General features: G+C 41.8%; 2 protein-coding genes across 3 annotated transcripts in view; both read right to left on the bottom strand.

Annotated features, from left to right (window-relative positions):
- Positions 1-3,953: 3,953 nt before the first annotated feature.
- On the bottom strand, positions 3,954-10,752 carry SLC35E3 (solute carrier family 35 member E3). Of its 2 annotated transcripts, XM_054180840.1 has the most exons (5): positions 10,267-10,752; positions 9,977-10,087; positions 7,992-8,150; positions 6,974-7,056; positions 3,954-6,505 (listed from the first exon to the last, which is right to left on the bottom strand). In XM_054180840.1, exons 1-5 carry the CDS (start codon positions 10,654-10,656, stop codon positions 6,319-6,321), a joined length of 930 nt encoding a protein of 309 aa, XP_054036815.1. In that variant the 5' UTR covers positions 10,657-10,752; the 3' UTR covers positions 3,954-6,318. The 2 variants fall into 2 exon arrangements, with proteins under 2 accessions (XP_054036815.1, XP_054036823.1); XM_054180848.1 differs by lacking the exons at positions 3,954-6,505; positions 6,974-7,056 and adding an exon at positions 7,065-7,753.
- Positions 10,753-11,669: 917 nt separating this feature from the next.
- Positions 11,670-18,172, bottom strand: part of NUP107 (nucleoporin 107) — a 34,270-nt gene continuing 27,767 nt past the window's right edge. The window contains exons 20-28 of the mRNA XM_054219938.1: positions 17,546-17,584; positions 17,043-17,193; positions 16,054-16,160; positions 14,961-15,063; positions 14,622-14,782; positions 14,304-14,429; positions 13,433-13,546; positions 12,988-13,155; positions 11,670-12,018 (exon numbers count right to left, since the gene is read on the bottom strand). Coding sequence (XP_054075913.1) covers positions 11,911-12,018; positions 12,988-13,155; positions 13,433-13,546; positions 14,304-14,429; positions 14,622-14,782; positions 14,961-15,063; positions 16,054-16,160; positions 17,043-17,193; positions 17,546-17,584 — 1,077 coding nt within the window. The 3' untranslated portion in view covers positions 11,670-11,910. The remainder of the gene's footprint in view (positions 12,019-12,987; positions 13,156-13,432; positions 13,547-14,303; positions 14,430-14,621; positions 14,783-14,960; positions 15,064-16,053; positions 16,161-17,042; positions 17,194-17,545; positions 17,585-18,172) is intronic.

Genomic DNA, 18,172 nt, shown 5'->3' on the forward strand with positions numbered 1-18,172 from the left:
TGGATGTGACACAGCCGTCTATGGTTCTAAAAATAATCCTGCTCTCTTCTGACACACTGCTAGCCTGCATGTGCATCCTGCATGTGGCGCTGGACTTCTTGGAGCTCCTTAAATCTAACCATGTGCCTTCAAATAAAAGGCTCGTGTTCATATTCCTGTGAAGCCACTAACAAATCAGAATATATCTTTGCAATGCTGATCTTCAAGCAACCTTTGGATCACCCCCACTACTTGCTTCTAAACACATAATTTACTTTCATTACATTTTGTTTAATCTGGCCGTGTCTGTTCCTGCCTTTCCATTATAAAGGCAGCATATTGTGCCTATTAGGTACTGAGGTCCTGCAGCTGGGAAGCCACATGCAACTCCTGAGCTGGCAAATTACCTCTTAATTCAGGTTAACCTGACTCATCCTGTATTTTAAGCAAAAAAAAATTTTTTCCTGGATAGGAAGGGAGTCAACGGTCCCTAGGTAAAAAAAAAGCAACACTGGGTAAGGTCAATATATTTATGTTAGCAGTGAATACAATTTCTGTCTCAAGTCCAGCATTCCCTAAAATATCACATAATTATACTTTATCCAGAAAGTGCAGACTGAAACAGGAAAGGGAGCTTTCTTATGCACCTATTGAAGGGAAATGACAAAGATAAAAATTTGAAAGGATTAGTAACTGCCTTGCAACTAAAACAATGAAAAGGGATCACACTCCCCCTTTCTTTAGTTCTTGTTGTTCCGCAAATTCTAATTGTGACCCGTTGGGCTGGGTTGGATTCCCTACAGCGGAGCCGACTGGGCACTGCAGTTACCCCAGGCCATCGATGGGGTCTGTTCTACTCCCCGAGTAGACCTTTTAGCTACCGGAGGAAGACAGGAGTACGCTGCATGTCAGTTAGATGAAAGCAGAAACAGTAACTCCAGTGATACGAGCTCTGCAGGGAGAGGTGACATGTTTTCATTGGACCAACTGATACAGCCGAAAAAAAGCAGAGCAGCTTTCAGGAACACAACCCCTCCTTCACTAAGCGCAGCGTCACTGGGTGAAGGGGAGGTGGAACAATAGCTCCCTTCTCTCAGGAAGGTTAACCATCGCTGGGGGATGAGTCTGGCAAAGATTCTACGCTGTCTGAACCCAGAGATTTCTTCGATGCTTTGGGGTTTTTTTTAATGCCATTTACATCTTCAGGGTTTTTATATTATTTATATATTTTATATTATTCCAGGTCTTTTATATTATTTAAAGCTGATTTAAACTAAATTTGTCAACTACTGCGGCACAGCAAGAATTCATACAATTAAGCTCTTGCATTCTTTGCAATACCTGCCTGGGGATAAAGCCACACCTCTCCCCGCTGCTTAGTGCGGGTCTTTTGGGTAAGACGTCTCTGTGTCTTAGAATAGGATTTCTCATTACCCAAGATTATATCAGCGCCTGCTGATAGTTTTTCACTTCATGTTCTTAACCTTCTGCGGCTGACATCCCAGTCATCTTTGCAGCAACTGAGCTGCCAAACGGAAGGCTGAGACTGCGATCAGAGCGCACACCGGCAGCAGGAGAGTGAATTTGTATGGAGCAGAAAGCTGGTGCTTTTGTGCATCTACCTGTTTATAACAGCAGAGAAACAAACAGAAAGAGCTGCATCTTTACAGTTCCAAGAGTGACATTTTGCGCAAAACAAACCATATCTTCACTATATATCCAGGTCTACCTTTCGTTTGTTCAACGGTCCTTTCTTTTTTTTGGTTTTCTTATTAAACAGGGAAGTCGGGTTGTGAATGGCTAACATAAAATTTTAAGAGAAAAAACCCCGTAACACAAGCAAACACCTAGAAGTCTGCAATCCAAACTCTATTTTTTTAAGATCGAGGCAAGACACCAGCTATACAACAGGGAGCAAAACAGCATCTTGGGAGAAAAATCTTACTATGGAAAGTGATTTGAGGGACCCTAAGGCCTGCTCTCTGAATTCCCTTAAACTGCAAGCCTCATGTTTTTTGTTAAAAGCAAGAAGATAAAAAGCTCTCTCATCTGTCGGAGTGAGCCGCCTTTTTCCCTTCCTAAGCACGTTGGTGAATTTCAGGCTAGATATTTCTAAATCACCGCTAAATACATTCACAGCACGCACACTGTTTAGTAGCACAGTATTGCTCAAGAGCAAGCACCACCTCAGCCGCCCAACTGTATAAATATATATGACAGTTACAAGATCCATCGTTACCTTTTGATAGATTTTGCAGAAGATGTGACAAACTAGACATGGGTTAGACATTAGCTGTACTCCAAAATATTATAAAACAATCTTCTGAAGCTCCTATTATGCAGAAGATTATAAAAATGAGGTTTTTATCTTAATACTACACCAGCATTGGCTACCAATGTTTTTAAAAACGTTTAATAAAAACTATGGGTAGCCCAAACAAGGCTTTAATGTTGCTTTAGCCCTGGGCCATCACTAGGCATTCATTTCACGAAATGAGACGGAGAGAGGGTACATTCCTGCTGAATCGCAGCTCTGTCTTGAAGGTAGAATTTCCTGCAAGACACACCTCCTTTTCATCCATGTAACAGCAGCAAACCGCTTTCCTTCAGCCTCCAGCCCAAGAGAGAGCAGCTGTTCGCCCACCAACAGGAAAACTCCTCTGGCACAGTGCCCCCAGAGCCTGCAAGAACTTTCCAAGTTGTGCAAAACCAGATGCAAAATCTTTCAAACAAGTGCTGAGTTACCAAAGTTAAAGGGAACACAAAGCTTTGAACCGAGTATCTGTAAGCAAAGGCATACTTCCTATTCCTTTGGGGAAAATGAGAAAAACTCGTGTATGTCATTCTAAAATCTTTGCAGGGACAAGGCTGGCAAAGATAACTTACTACCAGTCACTCGTATTTTAATCAGAACCATCTGGACTTGCTCTAGTTTTTACATGCCACCCTGGTACCTACGCTAGCTTTTCCACTGGAACTACACTAATGTTAGCTTTTTAAAGTAACGAATGCTAATACAAGCAGCAAAGCACTTGATGGCAGAAAAGGACCAAGGTCCATCATGTTACCACGGTTTGGTCACATATGCAGACTATGAAGTAAAATGAAAAGCTGAAAGCAGACATGGGGGTTTGTACAGTTCGACTCCAATTGCGACGGCACATACAGGGTGATGACTACATATTGTTAAAGATGCCAAGTCTCCGATTTCTCTTTCAGGAAGGTCAAACCTGAATGAAATACTTATAATTATCAGGAAAACACATTTAAGTGACATAGTGAAAACTAGAATATGCAAATTTCCCACCAGTATCAGTAATTTTTATTAAACTCCACTTTTTACCTCAGGATTTAAAACTGTAACTAAGTAAATTATCACAGTGCTTGCAGTAAAACCATCTAAACTGAAAGTTTACCATTCCTTCTCCTTGTTGTTTTAGAATCTCCTGAAGCAAGACTCAGTCCCCCTAACGCGTAACTCGACATATACTCGTCGGTGAAGGAAGGAGTTGGCTGGTGCCAGTTACCCTACTGGCATTGTAACAGTTAACTTTGTTTTGCTCCTGCCCTCCTCCCCAGTACCACTGGGAGAGCACCTGGACTTCTGCACAGCCTTAGCATAGGGAAAAAGGGAGACCAAAGAACCTCGGCACTGAGGATCTTTCAGAGGACAGAGAAGGAAATGGAGAACGCACAGAGACTGGAGCATTCAGGAGGGACTTCAGTGGGTGAAAGAAATGGTGAAGAAAAGCCCACAGGCAGCTTGTCAGCGGACAAGTGTGTGCATATGTACGTGCGGGTCCCTGTATTTGCCCAGGGGAGGGGAGGCATGAGCCTCCCTTAGCCCCAAAACATGCAAACTCCTTGCAACAGTGATATAGACAGAAATTCAAGTGGCACCATTTTGTCATATGCACACCTAGACCCTAAAGAGTATGCAATTTCAGCAGATGAAAAAAAGACAGGAACAACCATTCTCTCCTGCAATAAGCAGGTATCAGTCAAGTAATTAAAAATTTATTCCCACCCTACACATGGTATCCAAAGAAACAATACATACAAAGATCGATTTACCCCATCATTACACAAGCCTCCTGGATTTAATAATGCGAACCATATGACAAAGTTCAAGATACTTTATTTGTTAGATACAACAGGTAAATCTCAAAGGAGAGTTCTTGAACGTATGAAAAAAATCATGTCACTTAAGTGACCTCCACGACCTACACGTTCCAGCAACAGACTATTTATAATGTATTGTTTTAATGATTGCTAACTTTCTCTTGCAGATCTGATCCTCTCCTTAAAAAGTCTTTTGTATTTTCAGACATGGTTGGTTTGTTCATTCTACCACTTCATATTTACATCAGTCTCATCCCAGATTTTGTTGTCATACAGGCTTTGAGTTCAGTTGTTGTTTCCTAACTGTAAGCGTCTTTGCAGTTTATCTACGTTTTAGAAGAACTTGTGCACAGCACAAATTAATGCAAATGGCTTTCTCAGTGTACGTACTGAAGGATATGCATCCAGAGGTCGTCCTGTCTGAATACATCCTTCATTAGTCCAGGCTGTATTTTTAAACTATAGATTTATAAAAACGTGTACAAAAAATTATCCTTGGACCAGTACAATGTCTAAGACACAGTTGGTAAGATGTAAAATTATTCAGGTATCTCTAACTCTGAAATAATATCGAGTATCATTATGGCGTAAACTTAGGTTACACAGAGAAGTAACTTTTTCTTAAATCAAGAACTCTGAAATAGAATAAATAATTTACAAGCTTGAGAAGATCTGCATTGTTTCTTACACAAAGACTTTGTTACCTCTATTGTAAAAAAAACAAAAAAAAAAAGCTTAGAGGAACTGAGTATCATTTCTGTTGGTGGCTGTAAAACTTAAATACCTGTTCTTGTTCACATAATTCCCCTCTTTAAATCTGCTAGAGGTAGATGAAGATAAAACAAACCCCGAAATGTAAGGATTAAGATACTGCAAATAAATTCTAACCCTGCAAATCTAGTGAACATATGTTCTCACCAGATTTACTGAAAGCAGTTATTTTTTTCTTTCTTTTTTTAAATAGAACAGCACCCAACTTCTTCCTTCCACGTTGTCAAAATCAGTGCTCGATGCTGGCATAAAATAATTTTCAAAGCATTCCCGAATTAGAGCAGAAGCAGGTCCCACCTCACACTCTTCAGTCACTTTGATCGGTTTCCAGGGACTGACTCTGCTGAGGAAACTCTGCCTACCTGGCACTGCCCAGGCAGCCCCCGGGCCTCCCCCCACAACAACGGCAGACAAATCTGCAGATCCCACCCAAAGGGAACTCTAAGGGAAAGATGTGGGAGAGAGGGAAGTGGGGCTGAAGGCAGGGAGAGAGAACTGCTCAACCTTCACGTCCATTACAGATGACGACCTTTACAAAGATTTCTCCGAGAGTAACTTTAGCATGGGTGTCTGCATGCACGGGCTGCAAAATATTTGGCTATTACCACAAAATCAGAGATTTTATTAGGCTCACGGGTGTTTACAAGATCTCATATAAAGCCTTGGTTTTGGCATTGAGAAAAGTATAAAGCAGTAACAGAATTTTCTAAAACAGAAATTACTTCATTGATGTCCTGATGGACCAAAAGAAATAGTTAAGATAACTGTTTAGATCTGATTTCCTACTTTCCTATAGCTTGGCCTATAGCTTCAAGTTTTCCAATGTCTCCCCTAGCCTCTCTCCACCTGTAATTTTATCTCCTTTGTTCAGCCAAAATCTATCAACGTGTTGAAGCCAAACATACGTAAGAAAGCATACAAGAAATAGGATTGGGCTTGGCAGCCCTTTTTAAAACTACTGAACAAAGTATGTTTCCTCTTCATCGTTCACCAGACAAAAAGGAGGAAGCATCGTTACGTACCAGAACATCTGCATAGAAGTGCCTCCAAGTTTCTTCACAACAGTAATACTGGCATGATCACAAAGACAAGATGCCTTTTTTTTTTTCTCTCTCTCTGTATTATAAATGTAGCCATCACGATCTCATTTGGTATGCAAAAAAATATAATTACTTCAGTACAATTTCCACAGCAATTTGAAGTGTGCCTTTTTCTCTTTTAAGTTACCATTTAAATTTAATGAAAACGACAGGACGGACTGAGATGGCGAACCCCAGTGTTTTACATAATTCAGTTTGTTCGGTTTAGTTACAGAATAACGATCCTGGTGGTTAATCTAAAACCACAGATCTAAATGAACGAGGCAATTTTGTGCATTCTACAGTCAATGCATATTTAAATACTTGTCTTCCTTCATGATATTGCTAATCTCCAGAACCCCTTGCTTTACGGACGCTGAACCAATTTACTCTTACTGCTTTCCTGCTCGCTAAGCTTGAAGTGGGTGTAAGCTAAAATGCCCAACAACGTGCACAGAATCCCAAGGCCTTGATTAACAGACAGTGGATCCTTAAATAAGAGGCACCCCCCCAGGAGGGTGATGCAGAACTTGAAATGCCCGAACATGTTATACCTAGACATCTGTTAAGGATAACAGCAAATATCAGTATTATTTGTAAACAGAAACACTTGGGAACTTCATTAATTACATCCAAAGCATGCAATGGCATGTCACATTGACTTCAACTCATGCAACTTTCCTGCACTTTTGCGGCTATGAGAATTAACCTCCACCTAAAGCCTTTCACCCATCCTACACTACAAACTAACTGACAGGCCCACGCTTCCCCGAAGTAGTCCAAGTATGGCTAAATATTCTTCATAGGTATAAAGGTCACATCAGTAAGTTGACTGCCATTATCTATACAAACCCTGAACAAAGAAACAAAATACAGTAAAACATGAACGTGCTTTTCCAGCTTCATCATTCAAGATAAAGCAGGCAGGTTACCAAACAATTTTCCCACAGTAAATCAACCCAAATGAATGCTAACATAATTCACCTGGAAACAGGAGAAACAACTAATGTTACAAAGGATACGTGACAGGTGACGTATTTCCAATGATCCAGTAAATGGACAAGTTTACCATAAAGGCTATTATTCCAGACAGCAGTACCATTATCTGTGGATTAACGGACACAGTCAGTAATCTGACACTCTTTTGGACATTTGCAGATACATTTCAGGTTATATAGTCAGTTTCCTTTACTTTCAAATGCAAAATATCAGGCAAGAAGAACATATGGAGAACAAAAATAGAAACAGCTTCGAATCAGTACAGCCACTGGTGATGTGTATATGCAGCTCAGGCTATGATGTCCATAAATATATGCTGATATAACCACAAGCCTTTTCTCTCAGGGAACTGAATGATTTGGAAAACCTGGCTACTCATATACACAGAGATTGTAATCTTTACCTTTGAGACAAAGTCTTATTTATGGCCACAACAAAAACTATTTTGGAAAAATAAATGATTTTATTATTGTGAATACTTGCTGTCCCATTCATAAATGCCAGCGCTACGAGAAATGGCCCATCACTGAGCGGCAAGAATACGCCACTGACTCTCTTTTAGACAGAAGGATAAAGAGAGAAATTATAGCCTTCTTGGTGAAAATAAACTAGCAATTCTAGAGAACAACCAATGTTGGCATCCTTCCACAGAAGAGGAGTTGAGAGTGTCAAAAGTGAGCATGCTTATCTCTTTTCTGAGTGGACAGTAAGAGCTGGAACCAGGGCGCTTACATAATTTTAATTTAATACACTAGGGGAAGCGTCTGGATTTTGTCAAGATTTTCCTGGTGTTCAGATGCCCTCTAAACAGAAACAAGAATAAGGAGGTAAATGAGCTGACAGACAGACTCCTCTGGGAGGAAGTGGGGCAGACACAACAAGGGTGCCTTTTTTTTTTTTTTCCCCTTTTGCACATGCCCCTCATGTCATCATAGTAAATATCTGTACAAAAATCTGTTTCACAAAGAAACAGATCTTCCCATCAAATCTAACTACATCGATGATGATTATTTATTTAAATAAAGTTAATACAAGCCTTACCACAGCAGAAAGCGTCCAGGGCCCAAATATTCCTCCTTCTCCAAAGACTGGCTCGAAGAAGGGTATGATGAACAGCAACATAGCTGAGGACATCGGTGCCTGATAGTACAGCAACTGCATAGAGTTTACCTGCAACTCATGCTGCTTAGCTCCTACCCACTAAAACCAAAAGAGAAAGCTGTTAAATATAAGGGGAAAAAAACATAAATGGAAAACTTGAGCAAAAGTAAACTGGCTACATACACAAGGGAGTCTCATGTGGACAATATTACATAACCAGATTGTTGAGCATCATCCTCTACCTTTGCCTAACTGGAAGCCCGTATCTTAGTCTCTTTCAAGCACACAAACCATGTGAGGAGAAAATCATATGCAGGGGCCCTGGAAAACCCCTGAGTGCCTAAACCTTCCTTTCCCATAGCCTGGGGGTAAAGTATTATATATATATATAATATATATATATTTTATATATTGGGGGTGTTCGTGGATGAGAAGCTCAACATGAGCCATCAGTGTGTGCTTGCAGACCGGAAGGCTAACCACATCCTGGGCTGCATCAAAAGAAGCGTGGCCAGCAGGTCGAGGGAGGTGATTCTACCCCTCTACTCTGCTCTGGTGAGACCCCACCTGGAGCACTGCGTCCAGCTCTGGGGCCCTCAGCACAAGAAGGACATGGACCTGTTGGAATGGGCCCAGCAGAGGCCATGAAGATGATCCGAGGGCTGGAGCACCTCTTTTGTGAGGACAGGCTGAGAGAGTTGGGGTTGTTCAGCCTGGAGAAGAGAAGGCTCTGGGGAGACCTTACAGCAGCCTTTCAGTACTTAAAGGGAGCCTACAGGAGAGATGGGGAGGGACTCTTTATCAGGGAGTGGAGCAATAGGACGGGGCTAACGGTTTTAAACTGAAAGAGGGTAGATTTAGATTAGATATTAGGAAGACATTTTTCACTATGAGGGTGGTGAGACACTGGAACAGGTTGCCCAGAGAAGCTGTGGATGCCCCATCACTGGAAGTGTTCAAGGCCAGGCTGGATGGGGCTTTGAGCAACTTGGTCTAGTGGGAGGTGTCCTGGCCCAGCTAAGCTTTTTTTGAAAATTACAGAATAATTTCACTCAGGTACTGTCATTTCTCCAGTACACACACCACCACTTAAAGAGTTATTATGCAGCATCTCTCTCCTCCTCCTGCCCCAAAACAGGACAAGAGACCATTATTTACCATCTTGCACACTACAGGTCAGAGAAGCGCACTGATTTTGGAGGCACGGTACATCCATTACAAAGAAATTCACGTTTAGATCAGAGATGACTATAATATCAACATGACAGGGGACTCTAATTTGGGAGGTTTTTACAGTCATGGCTGATAATGAACGGGTCCTGAGGTGCTAGTACTATGTTACAGCCTAAAGGGCTAAGGCAGCCCTCAGACATACCTATTTTTTCAATCATAATCAGACAGATAGGTTATACTGTACATATGTATACAATATTATTAGTTATAAATATTCATGCACCCTCTACAAAAACAGCTTAGCCTGCGTATAGTCGAAATCGGAAGAAGGATGCTGATAAAATGTAAATAGCTCAAGGATAAACCATGGGATTAACTGAAGGACTGGAAAACGTCCTTTCTAGGGAAAGGCTCAAATGCAAGGCACTTGCTTCAGCAAGGAGAAAAAAAAAATAAATCTGTGCTCTCTAGAAAAACGGAGTTTACCAACAAAGCGACCTTCACCTCTTGAAACGACCACGTTAAGGATGACACCCCCAATTTTTAGCAGCAAGGACAATCAATTCCTTAAACAATACACCAAGGGTTGTGGAGGATTATCACAATTTGTGGGGTTTTTTTTAATTGATACGGAAGTATAGAGGTTCCCCCGGAAGGCAGGGTGGTGTTCAAAGGGTGATCTCACCGAGGGGCAAGAAGACGACCACCACCAGGCTCCCCCCCCCCTTCCCGCGCCCCGCCATCTTACCCACCACTTGGTAGAGGGAGGTCACCAGGACGCCCAAGGTGGCGAACGCCATCCCGAGAAGGCTGAACTTCACGTCGTAGTAGGAGTTGAGGAAGACGCCCAGCGTGATGGGGACCTGTGGAGGTGGTGGATAGAGGGGGGGGGGTTAGGCCGGGTCGCTCCCCTCGGGCGCCGCCTCAGGCCTCGCCTCAGGCCGGGCGGGCGGAGGGAAGGGGGGGCGCGGGGGGGCGCGGGGGGACCCCCCCCGCTCCGCCCGCCCGGCCTGAGGGGTCGCCCGGTGGCCGCCTCCCTCACCAGGGTGAGCTTGATCCGGAGAGGGAAGGTCTTTCCGTAAGCCAGGCTCTGGATGACCACGATGACCGGCGTGGTCATGGCCTTGGCCAGCTGGTAGGTGCCGATGGTGTTGCTCTGCAGGGAGAGGTTGGTGAAGACGACGAAGCCGCAGAAGCTGAGGGCCAAGGGCAGCACCTGGGCGGGCTGCAGGCTCTTGGGGGAGAAGGCGCCGAGGGCCTGGCAGAGGTAGAGGCCGAGCCAGGTGATGGCGAAGTGCACCAGGGTGAGGCTGAGGTTGGGGAAGCCCAGCCGCACGTACAGCCACTTGTTCAGGAAGACGATGCAGATGGAAGCGGCCAGGTTCACCAGCAGCCCCGCCGCCAGGCGACCCTGCGCCGGGATCCACCCCATGGCGGCCGGCGACGGGGCACCGGCAAGCAGCAACAGCAGCGGCGGCGGAGGCAGCCCCGCCGGCCGCCACCGCACCGGCCGCGCCGCCACCGCCGCCCGCCCCCGCCGGGACACGTGGGATCGCGCCTTCCGGTGGCCCCGCCCGCCCCGGCACGGCCCCGCGGGCGGGGCTACAGCGCCGAGCCCGCCGGCGACCGGAGGCAGGGGGGCGGACGCACGGCACCGCAGCGGACAAGGAGCCACCGCGGACCCCCCTGACGGGAGGCGAGAGCTGCGGAAAAGGGGCCCTGCGACACCCAGGGAAAGGTGCGGGACCTCTCCTCACCCCCCCACCGCACGGGCCAGCGGCCGTGGGCAAACACACCACCGCTGCCGGGCACAAAGTACCCCTAACAACCAGGCTGGGCAATTCTATAGACACACACATGAAGATTTATATATATAAATATATATACATAGCAAACATTGCAGAAAGTTTTGTCAAGTGTCAGAATTCCGACACTGACTGGGTGAAGGCACCGAAGCCGTTGCGTACTCGGCACCACAGCTTCAGCCTTTGTGCTCTCCGGTTAAGGCAAAAGCTGCTAAACATGTGTTTACACACGTAAAGTGGACCAGAAGGTTTCTAAGTAAATGACAAAATCTCAAAACTTGGGAGCTTCAAGGTACAATCGCTGTTCCTCCGGTTCAGGATTATGTTGGCATTTTAGCAACTACAAAACGGCATTTTAGCAACTGGACAACATACAGGAGACTAGTACAAGCCCTTCAGCCCTTCACTTCTGCTCTTCCTTCCTCCAGCCCTCCTCTCCCCCAACCCCGGCGGGCTGCTGCTGCCTTCTCCCCCCCCTGCCACGTCCCTTGTCCCCCTGCCATCTCGCTGTCCTCTCCCCTGTACCCACACCCATTCTCCTCCTGCCGAGTAACGTTTCCAGGCTGCAGGCTGCTCTTTGGCACATAGCAGAGATTAAGGAGGTTCATACAATCATCATATTTATATAACATTTTAGACTAGAATGCACAAGTGTTTTCTGTTTGTGAAGCACTTTTATTAGAAAAAAAACATTATGAAAAAGGTTTTATAACAAATATAATCTCTGAAGTTGGTCAGAATTTTTCAAGTTGAAATTGAAATCTGAGGGTTGGATTTTTTCCCCCCAAAGATCGGAACAGCTTATGTGTGTCATGGGTTTGTTCTTTTTCATAACCAGAATGTCCATGTTCAGGAGTTTTTGCAAGTATCTACATGAAATCCTATGACTGAATTTCATATCCCAAAGGATCAAGATCCTGGTCCAGAAGCATCAAAGAGGATTCCCTCAGCTTCTGTAAAAGCTTTCGGAGTTCTTCTTTTGAAAATACCTATGAATAAAAGAGAAAACAAAACCGCAGTGAAGTTCTATTTATTTGCAATGAACAGCACTGATATAGAAGTAAATGGTGGTTAATTATGTTACTAATTACTTTTTTTGTCTTTATATTTAAGACGGTGTGAACATCAGACATTTCAGAATGGTGTTCAGTAAAGGACCGGAAGCTGGTAGCAGAATCCAAAACCTGAAAGTAGCCTCAAGATAGTTCTGTCTCACAACTACCACAGAGATCATTGGTAAACAGCCAAGTTTAATTTTCCTGTTATTGCTGGCAGAGATCTTAAGCCAATCCAGGCGAATGTATCACATTATTTTTCTTAGCCTTGATGTTTCTTTTCAGATTTCTAATCCTTTTTTTTTTTTGGGGGGGGGGGAGGGGGGGTTATTGTGCTTTAGGGTGTGTTTTTCTTTGGTTGGGTTTGGTTTTTTTTATGTGATAAAGTGTTTTAGGATTGTTTTTTCAGACTTTTGGAGGGAAAGCTTAGGTAAACCAAGCGCTCCAAAACAAAACCTGCTTATACAATGTTCTGAAATGTAATGGAAATAATAATAATAAAATCAATTACAATTCACAGTTCAACTTAGAATCATAGAATCATTTAGGTTGGAAAAGACCTTTAAGATCATCGAGTCCAAACGTTGAACTTATTTCAATAGCCCCCATCCAAAAATTAGTAACTGAACTACTCAGAACTGCTTGTCAAAACACTGGCATCATCCTTCAGTGTTTTGACAAGCAGTTCTTAAGCAAGAACTAAACTTAAGCAAAGTTAACTCTGTGATTCCTTAAGTCAGCACACAAGGAAACCCTTTACCGCTGCAGTGAATGGGAAGAGATAAAGAAACATGATGTTAAGGAACATATGGCATCTTCCTCTCTATATAGAAGCTTTCTCCACAGTCAACCCACAGAGCTTTCAAATGGAAGTTAGGCTGCCTGCAGCTCTCAATAACTCACCGTATAAAGCTTGTGTCGTTCAGAAGCGACCATGTCAGCCAGTCGCAGGCACTCCTGATACTGTCCAGTACTATGTAACACGGTGTGCAGTAAAAAGCACATCATTGGCAGACACAGCTTTCGCAGTAAAATCATCTGGTGTGTTCGTTCAGGGTCATCCTCAGCATCCTTACCATAGCAAAATAACATATTAGCATTATGAACATTTACCTTGAAAAGACAACTCAGCATAACCACATAATCAGTAGCATCAGAAGCAAAAAACTGGACTAACCAGCCTAGACTGGACTGCCAGATCCCATTTATATGGTAACTGGTCACAGCAAGGCCAGAGGGTGAATTACAACAGAGTAAACAGACACACATCAAACTAAAGGTGACAAAGGTACAACTGGGTACAATTTGTGCTTTGTTGTCTATGCTATGATACAAAAATTCATTTTACCTCTCTAACATCAACCATCCATCCTCCATCAACAAAGAGCAACACGTTGTACATTTTCTCTTTCACATCAGCTGTAAGAGCGTCCAAGAGGCCTTTCCAAATACCATAGTCCATCTGGCAAAGAAACAAAAAATAAACTACTGCAGAACAAGATAATTTCCAAGGCTATTTTAACACACACTCTTCACCTAGCATGCAACAGCCAGTGCAGCTCCAATTCAGATTAGAATCTTCAGCCAATTGCCAAAACCTAAAAGGCTGCTGCTAACAGCTGTTTCCATCCTTGCTTAATTCCCTGTCGAGAGAGGCAGACAGGTTGTTCAGAAGCAGTTGAAGCCACTAGAGGAAGATGATTTTAAAGAACTTATTCTGCCATACTTATATAACAAATACTTGTATAAACTGAATAGAGCGTATTCATTCTGGCCAGACACGCAAAAAGAACTTGCGGCAAAACAGACAGAACTGCAGCATCTTTTAGAGAAGAGAATGTGACAAATGCAAGAACACAAGGCAGCCTTCATCCTCCCTTTCCAGGGAAGAGTTAATAGCAACACCAAGCAGTCAGATTTACTAACAACACTGACATCATATATACCTATAATCAAAACATTATAACGAATATTTAGTATTACATTATGCAATACTGCATGTAAAGCTGAGTCATATAAGAAAAAAGCAAGAGAATTTATTGTCCAGTGGCATTACTATTCTATCTACTCCCTCTTTTCAACATAAACCCAGAGTAATTTATAAGAGTTCTCAAGCAATATGAATTAGCAGGCTTCTACCCCACTTCATTAAACTAAGACCGCCTCCTAAGCAAGAATGTAAATGTTTATAGTAAATAACAACTTGAACTTTTACCTACCTCATACTTCTTTTGTTTGTGTTCATGGGCCACTTTTTCAGTGAAACTTGCTTGTGGTAACAAAGAAGGCTTCTGTGGAGCTGAGTTCATGTGTTTAAACCATTCGTTAAAGGTTTCGTGGGCTTCCTGGATTGCAATGGAAACAGTGTTGGGACATTTTTGACTCTTGTATTACAAGAATGTCATTAAATGCACAGCTATAGTGCATCCAGGAATCAGAAGTTAAATCAAATGGACAAAGCTTAAAGTTTCACCACCAAGGCAAAGACACCATTATTTCTAAGTAGTAACTTGGAATACAGCATAGCTGAAACTCACCAAATATGCCCGAATACATAAATGTTCCCGTATAGCATTGTCATCTTCAGCTGGAAGTGGAGTATCCATTCCCTGTTCTTCCCATTGGTTATATATTTCTGCTATAGAGTCTTGGGGAATCTTCACAAACACATCTTTTGCAGCTTCGTGTTTCTTGGATGCTATGAGAATGTGAACCGAGTATCAACGGCTTTGCAATTTCCATACTTTACTTTTATAACCTGACAAACCCATGCTTTTTAATAGACTAGACTCAAAGTTAAATCAAATGTAGTGCCAAGAGCCAATAAGGACAAAACCAACATTTAAAAAGTCTACAGTATTTGTGAAGTTTAGTACCCAAGAACTTCCTCATGATTGCATTGCTTTGCTTAAGTGCTTCTGCCCTCTGTGCAGGATCAAATACGAGCCAGTCAATTACATCTATTTTCAGCCGGTCCGCCTGTAAAAACCAACACATAGATTCACTAACATTTCAAGCATACAGCTGGTGTTAGACACATCAAATCTGGTCAATGAAATACACAAGTTTCTAGAGATCTTTGGATAGCATTATGACATACTAACAAGGATCACTTTATTGACAACTTTAGTATCAAAAGCTTAGAAAACAAGCTCTGCAATCTAGAATCACTGAAAAATCCATTTCGAGGTATTCCCAAGATATTCAGACCAATGAAAGCGCATCAGCTCTCACAAATTTTTATGGATTACCATGCATCTTCCTCGAACTTTAGTATGATTCACTGTACAAAAATGGTTTATGGAGCCCTCACTATAACCTTCGGGGATGCCATCAGCCTGCAATCACAGTTTTCCAACTCTTGAGTTAGATAAACTACCTATTTAGCTTAGAGAGTTTAAACTTCATACGTAATAGCAAAAAATTGCCACAAGTTTGCAAACTATCAGTTGCTTTCTCAACAATACTTTGAATGCAAGCTATTAACAGTACCCCACGCTGTCACTGAAGCACTGAGTTGGATCCAACCAACGCTCAACAGTGATGACAAGGAAACCGTCAGTAAAGGCAGCATCTGTCGTAGCTAGAATATGGCACTTAAGCATGTAATAAGGTACCTCTAAGATCCAAAGTATTAATCCTCATAATTCTTAGAAGTTACAACAACATCGTACTCTCATCTAGAACACATATTGTTGTAGTCATTTCATGGGCTTTATCTTCACTTATTGTTTGCAGACAGACATGCTGCTGAGCAGCACACACCACAGCCCAGAAGATCAAGGAGCTATAGAAACAGAAGTTACGCATTTGTGCAATTCAACTCCTTATGAGGTCACATGGAAGGTGCATTTCCCTCACAGGCTTTCTCAAGGCAATTTCCACCATTGTTGAAAGAGAAATCTGGATAATACATGGTAAAATAGTTGTCTGTAAACTGGAATATCTGGCCTACAAAAGTATACTCACTTCCGTTGTGCCTGTGTCTAACATATGGTCATGGTGACTGAATTCACCAGCATCCTTCTTGCGGATGTTTTCAACAACAGTTTTTGTTATGGTTGCAACGTCCAGACCTAGATTAAGAAAGAAATATGTAACAGCCATCATGAATTCAAACTTGCCACAAAATGAATTTCATACTCCAGTAGTTGACCCTTACTACTAGTAATTCTTATCAGTCTGTTCACACTCACATTGTCAGACTAAATTATAAGCTTTTGAGATATTCCTATGGCAAGACTAGGATTTGACAGGAAATGTACCAGGAGAAGCTCAGAATAGATCTTTTACAGAAGCTGAAGCAGGACATTTTATTTTTGAAACCTTAGCCAGGTTTTTAAAACGGAATGACTAAAAAATGATTGAAGAAAAATTAGACACAGAATTCTGCAGTAAATCTATTTGTTTGTGAATTTTGAGTGTCACAGAGGCATTGTCAAACAATGGACAGTGTGCCGCTGCACTGTAGTCCCTTTTAGTTTGATGTATAGGCCTGGAAGGAAGCTTACAATTAATGCAAGCAGCTCACCATGGCTAAGAAAGGGCACTATATATAGGACAAAAAAAAAAATTAAGATACTCATAACCTTCCTAAATCCACAAACAGGTATGTATTTTTATAATTAGTTTTCTGAAATAATACAATCATGTCAAGCTTCAGAGCATATATTTGAGACAGACAGCTGGCATTTAATTCCTGCTGTGTTTGGACGTAATCCAGAAGCAAAAGTGATATTTATTTAATTCAGAAAAAGAATTGCAATTCCAGGTTAGTTAAAAACCACGATATACCTACTTGAAGAAGCGATCAGCAAATTAGTTTTATTTAATTGAAAAATGAAGAGGCACAGGAAGGAAACAGTATCATCTTCATAGCTATGTCTTGAATTAAAAACTAATGAAAGACAAAATAACCTAGGATATAAAATGATAATTCAAAAATCAGCATCTCTCACCTGCATCTTTTGCTAATTCAAGGCAGTGGTGGCGTTGATCACTTTCAGTAACATCTTCAAGAAATAAAGCATACTGAGCTACAGCTAGCTCTGGGGGCAAGTGGCTAACATAAAATGCTATTAAATCTGTGTGCTTCTCAGATACCATCCGCTGCAGAATAAGAACCAAATATTTAGAAAGACATAGTACATTCCACTGTGCAAACACAGAAGTGTGTTTACACTTATGTAAAAACATAAATGTGTAACAAATTTCTGATTATTTTGTTCTGATATAGTAAGATTCCACTTCTCAGCTTCTAAACAAGGATCAATAAAACCGTCTCTTATTTAAGCACTGCTGACAGAAACTGTGCATATTAGGCAAGCTTCCACGTATCTCTTGAGAAGAGAACATTAACTGCGTCATAGCTTTTTCCATCCTGTAACCTTAAGTCTCCTTTTCTTCCTCCTTTATGTCTAAATTACATCAGAGAAAGCAAACTATATTTTTGAAAGCTTACCTGAATGTAGGTCTTTAGGACTTCAACGGAAACTTCCTCCTTATTGCAAATAAATATAAATTCAATTTTAAATCAGATAATGTGGCAAAAAAACCCAAACACAAAAAACCCAAACAAAAAACCCCAAACCACTTCACAGGCTACCACTATTACACAGACACAAGATTATTTGCTTATCCCTGCTTCAGTAATCTACACATTCAAACAGGATCAGCTGGAAGAACTGTTTCTTTCTGAGAGTGATTAAAAAAATTAACATTTTCTGATTCAAAGATTTAGCGTTGCAAGGACTTTCTTTTCCAGCAACTGCATAATAATAGTTTTTGGTCTAATTGGAAAGTTACTTGTTAAATTGTTTTTCAAATCTTTCAATTTTACCGTATTTTTTAATTAATAAATAAAATGTCAGGTGAATAGATGACTATTGCAGTGTGCTACATGCACTGTTGTATTATAGAAAATTCTGATGTTCCTCTGTATAGAGTATAAATATCACCTGGCTCATCTGCAATAGCCTATACTAAACAACCAAAGTACAGTCTGAACACCTGAGACCACTTCAGCTAAGACGCAAGTGTTTGTTAATGTGAAGAATTGTCACTTTAGCTTGTTATGTGTAAATGAAAT

The sequence above is a fragment of the Rissa tridactyla genome, chromosome 1, assembly GCF_028500815.1.
Source record: "Rissa tridactyla isolate bRisTri1 chromosome 1, bRisTri1.patW.cur.20221130, whole genome shotgun sequence".
Lineage (NCBI taxonomy): Eukaryota > Metazoa > Chordata > Aves > Charadriiformes > Laridae > Rissa > Rissa tridactyla.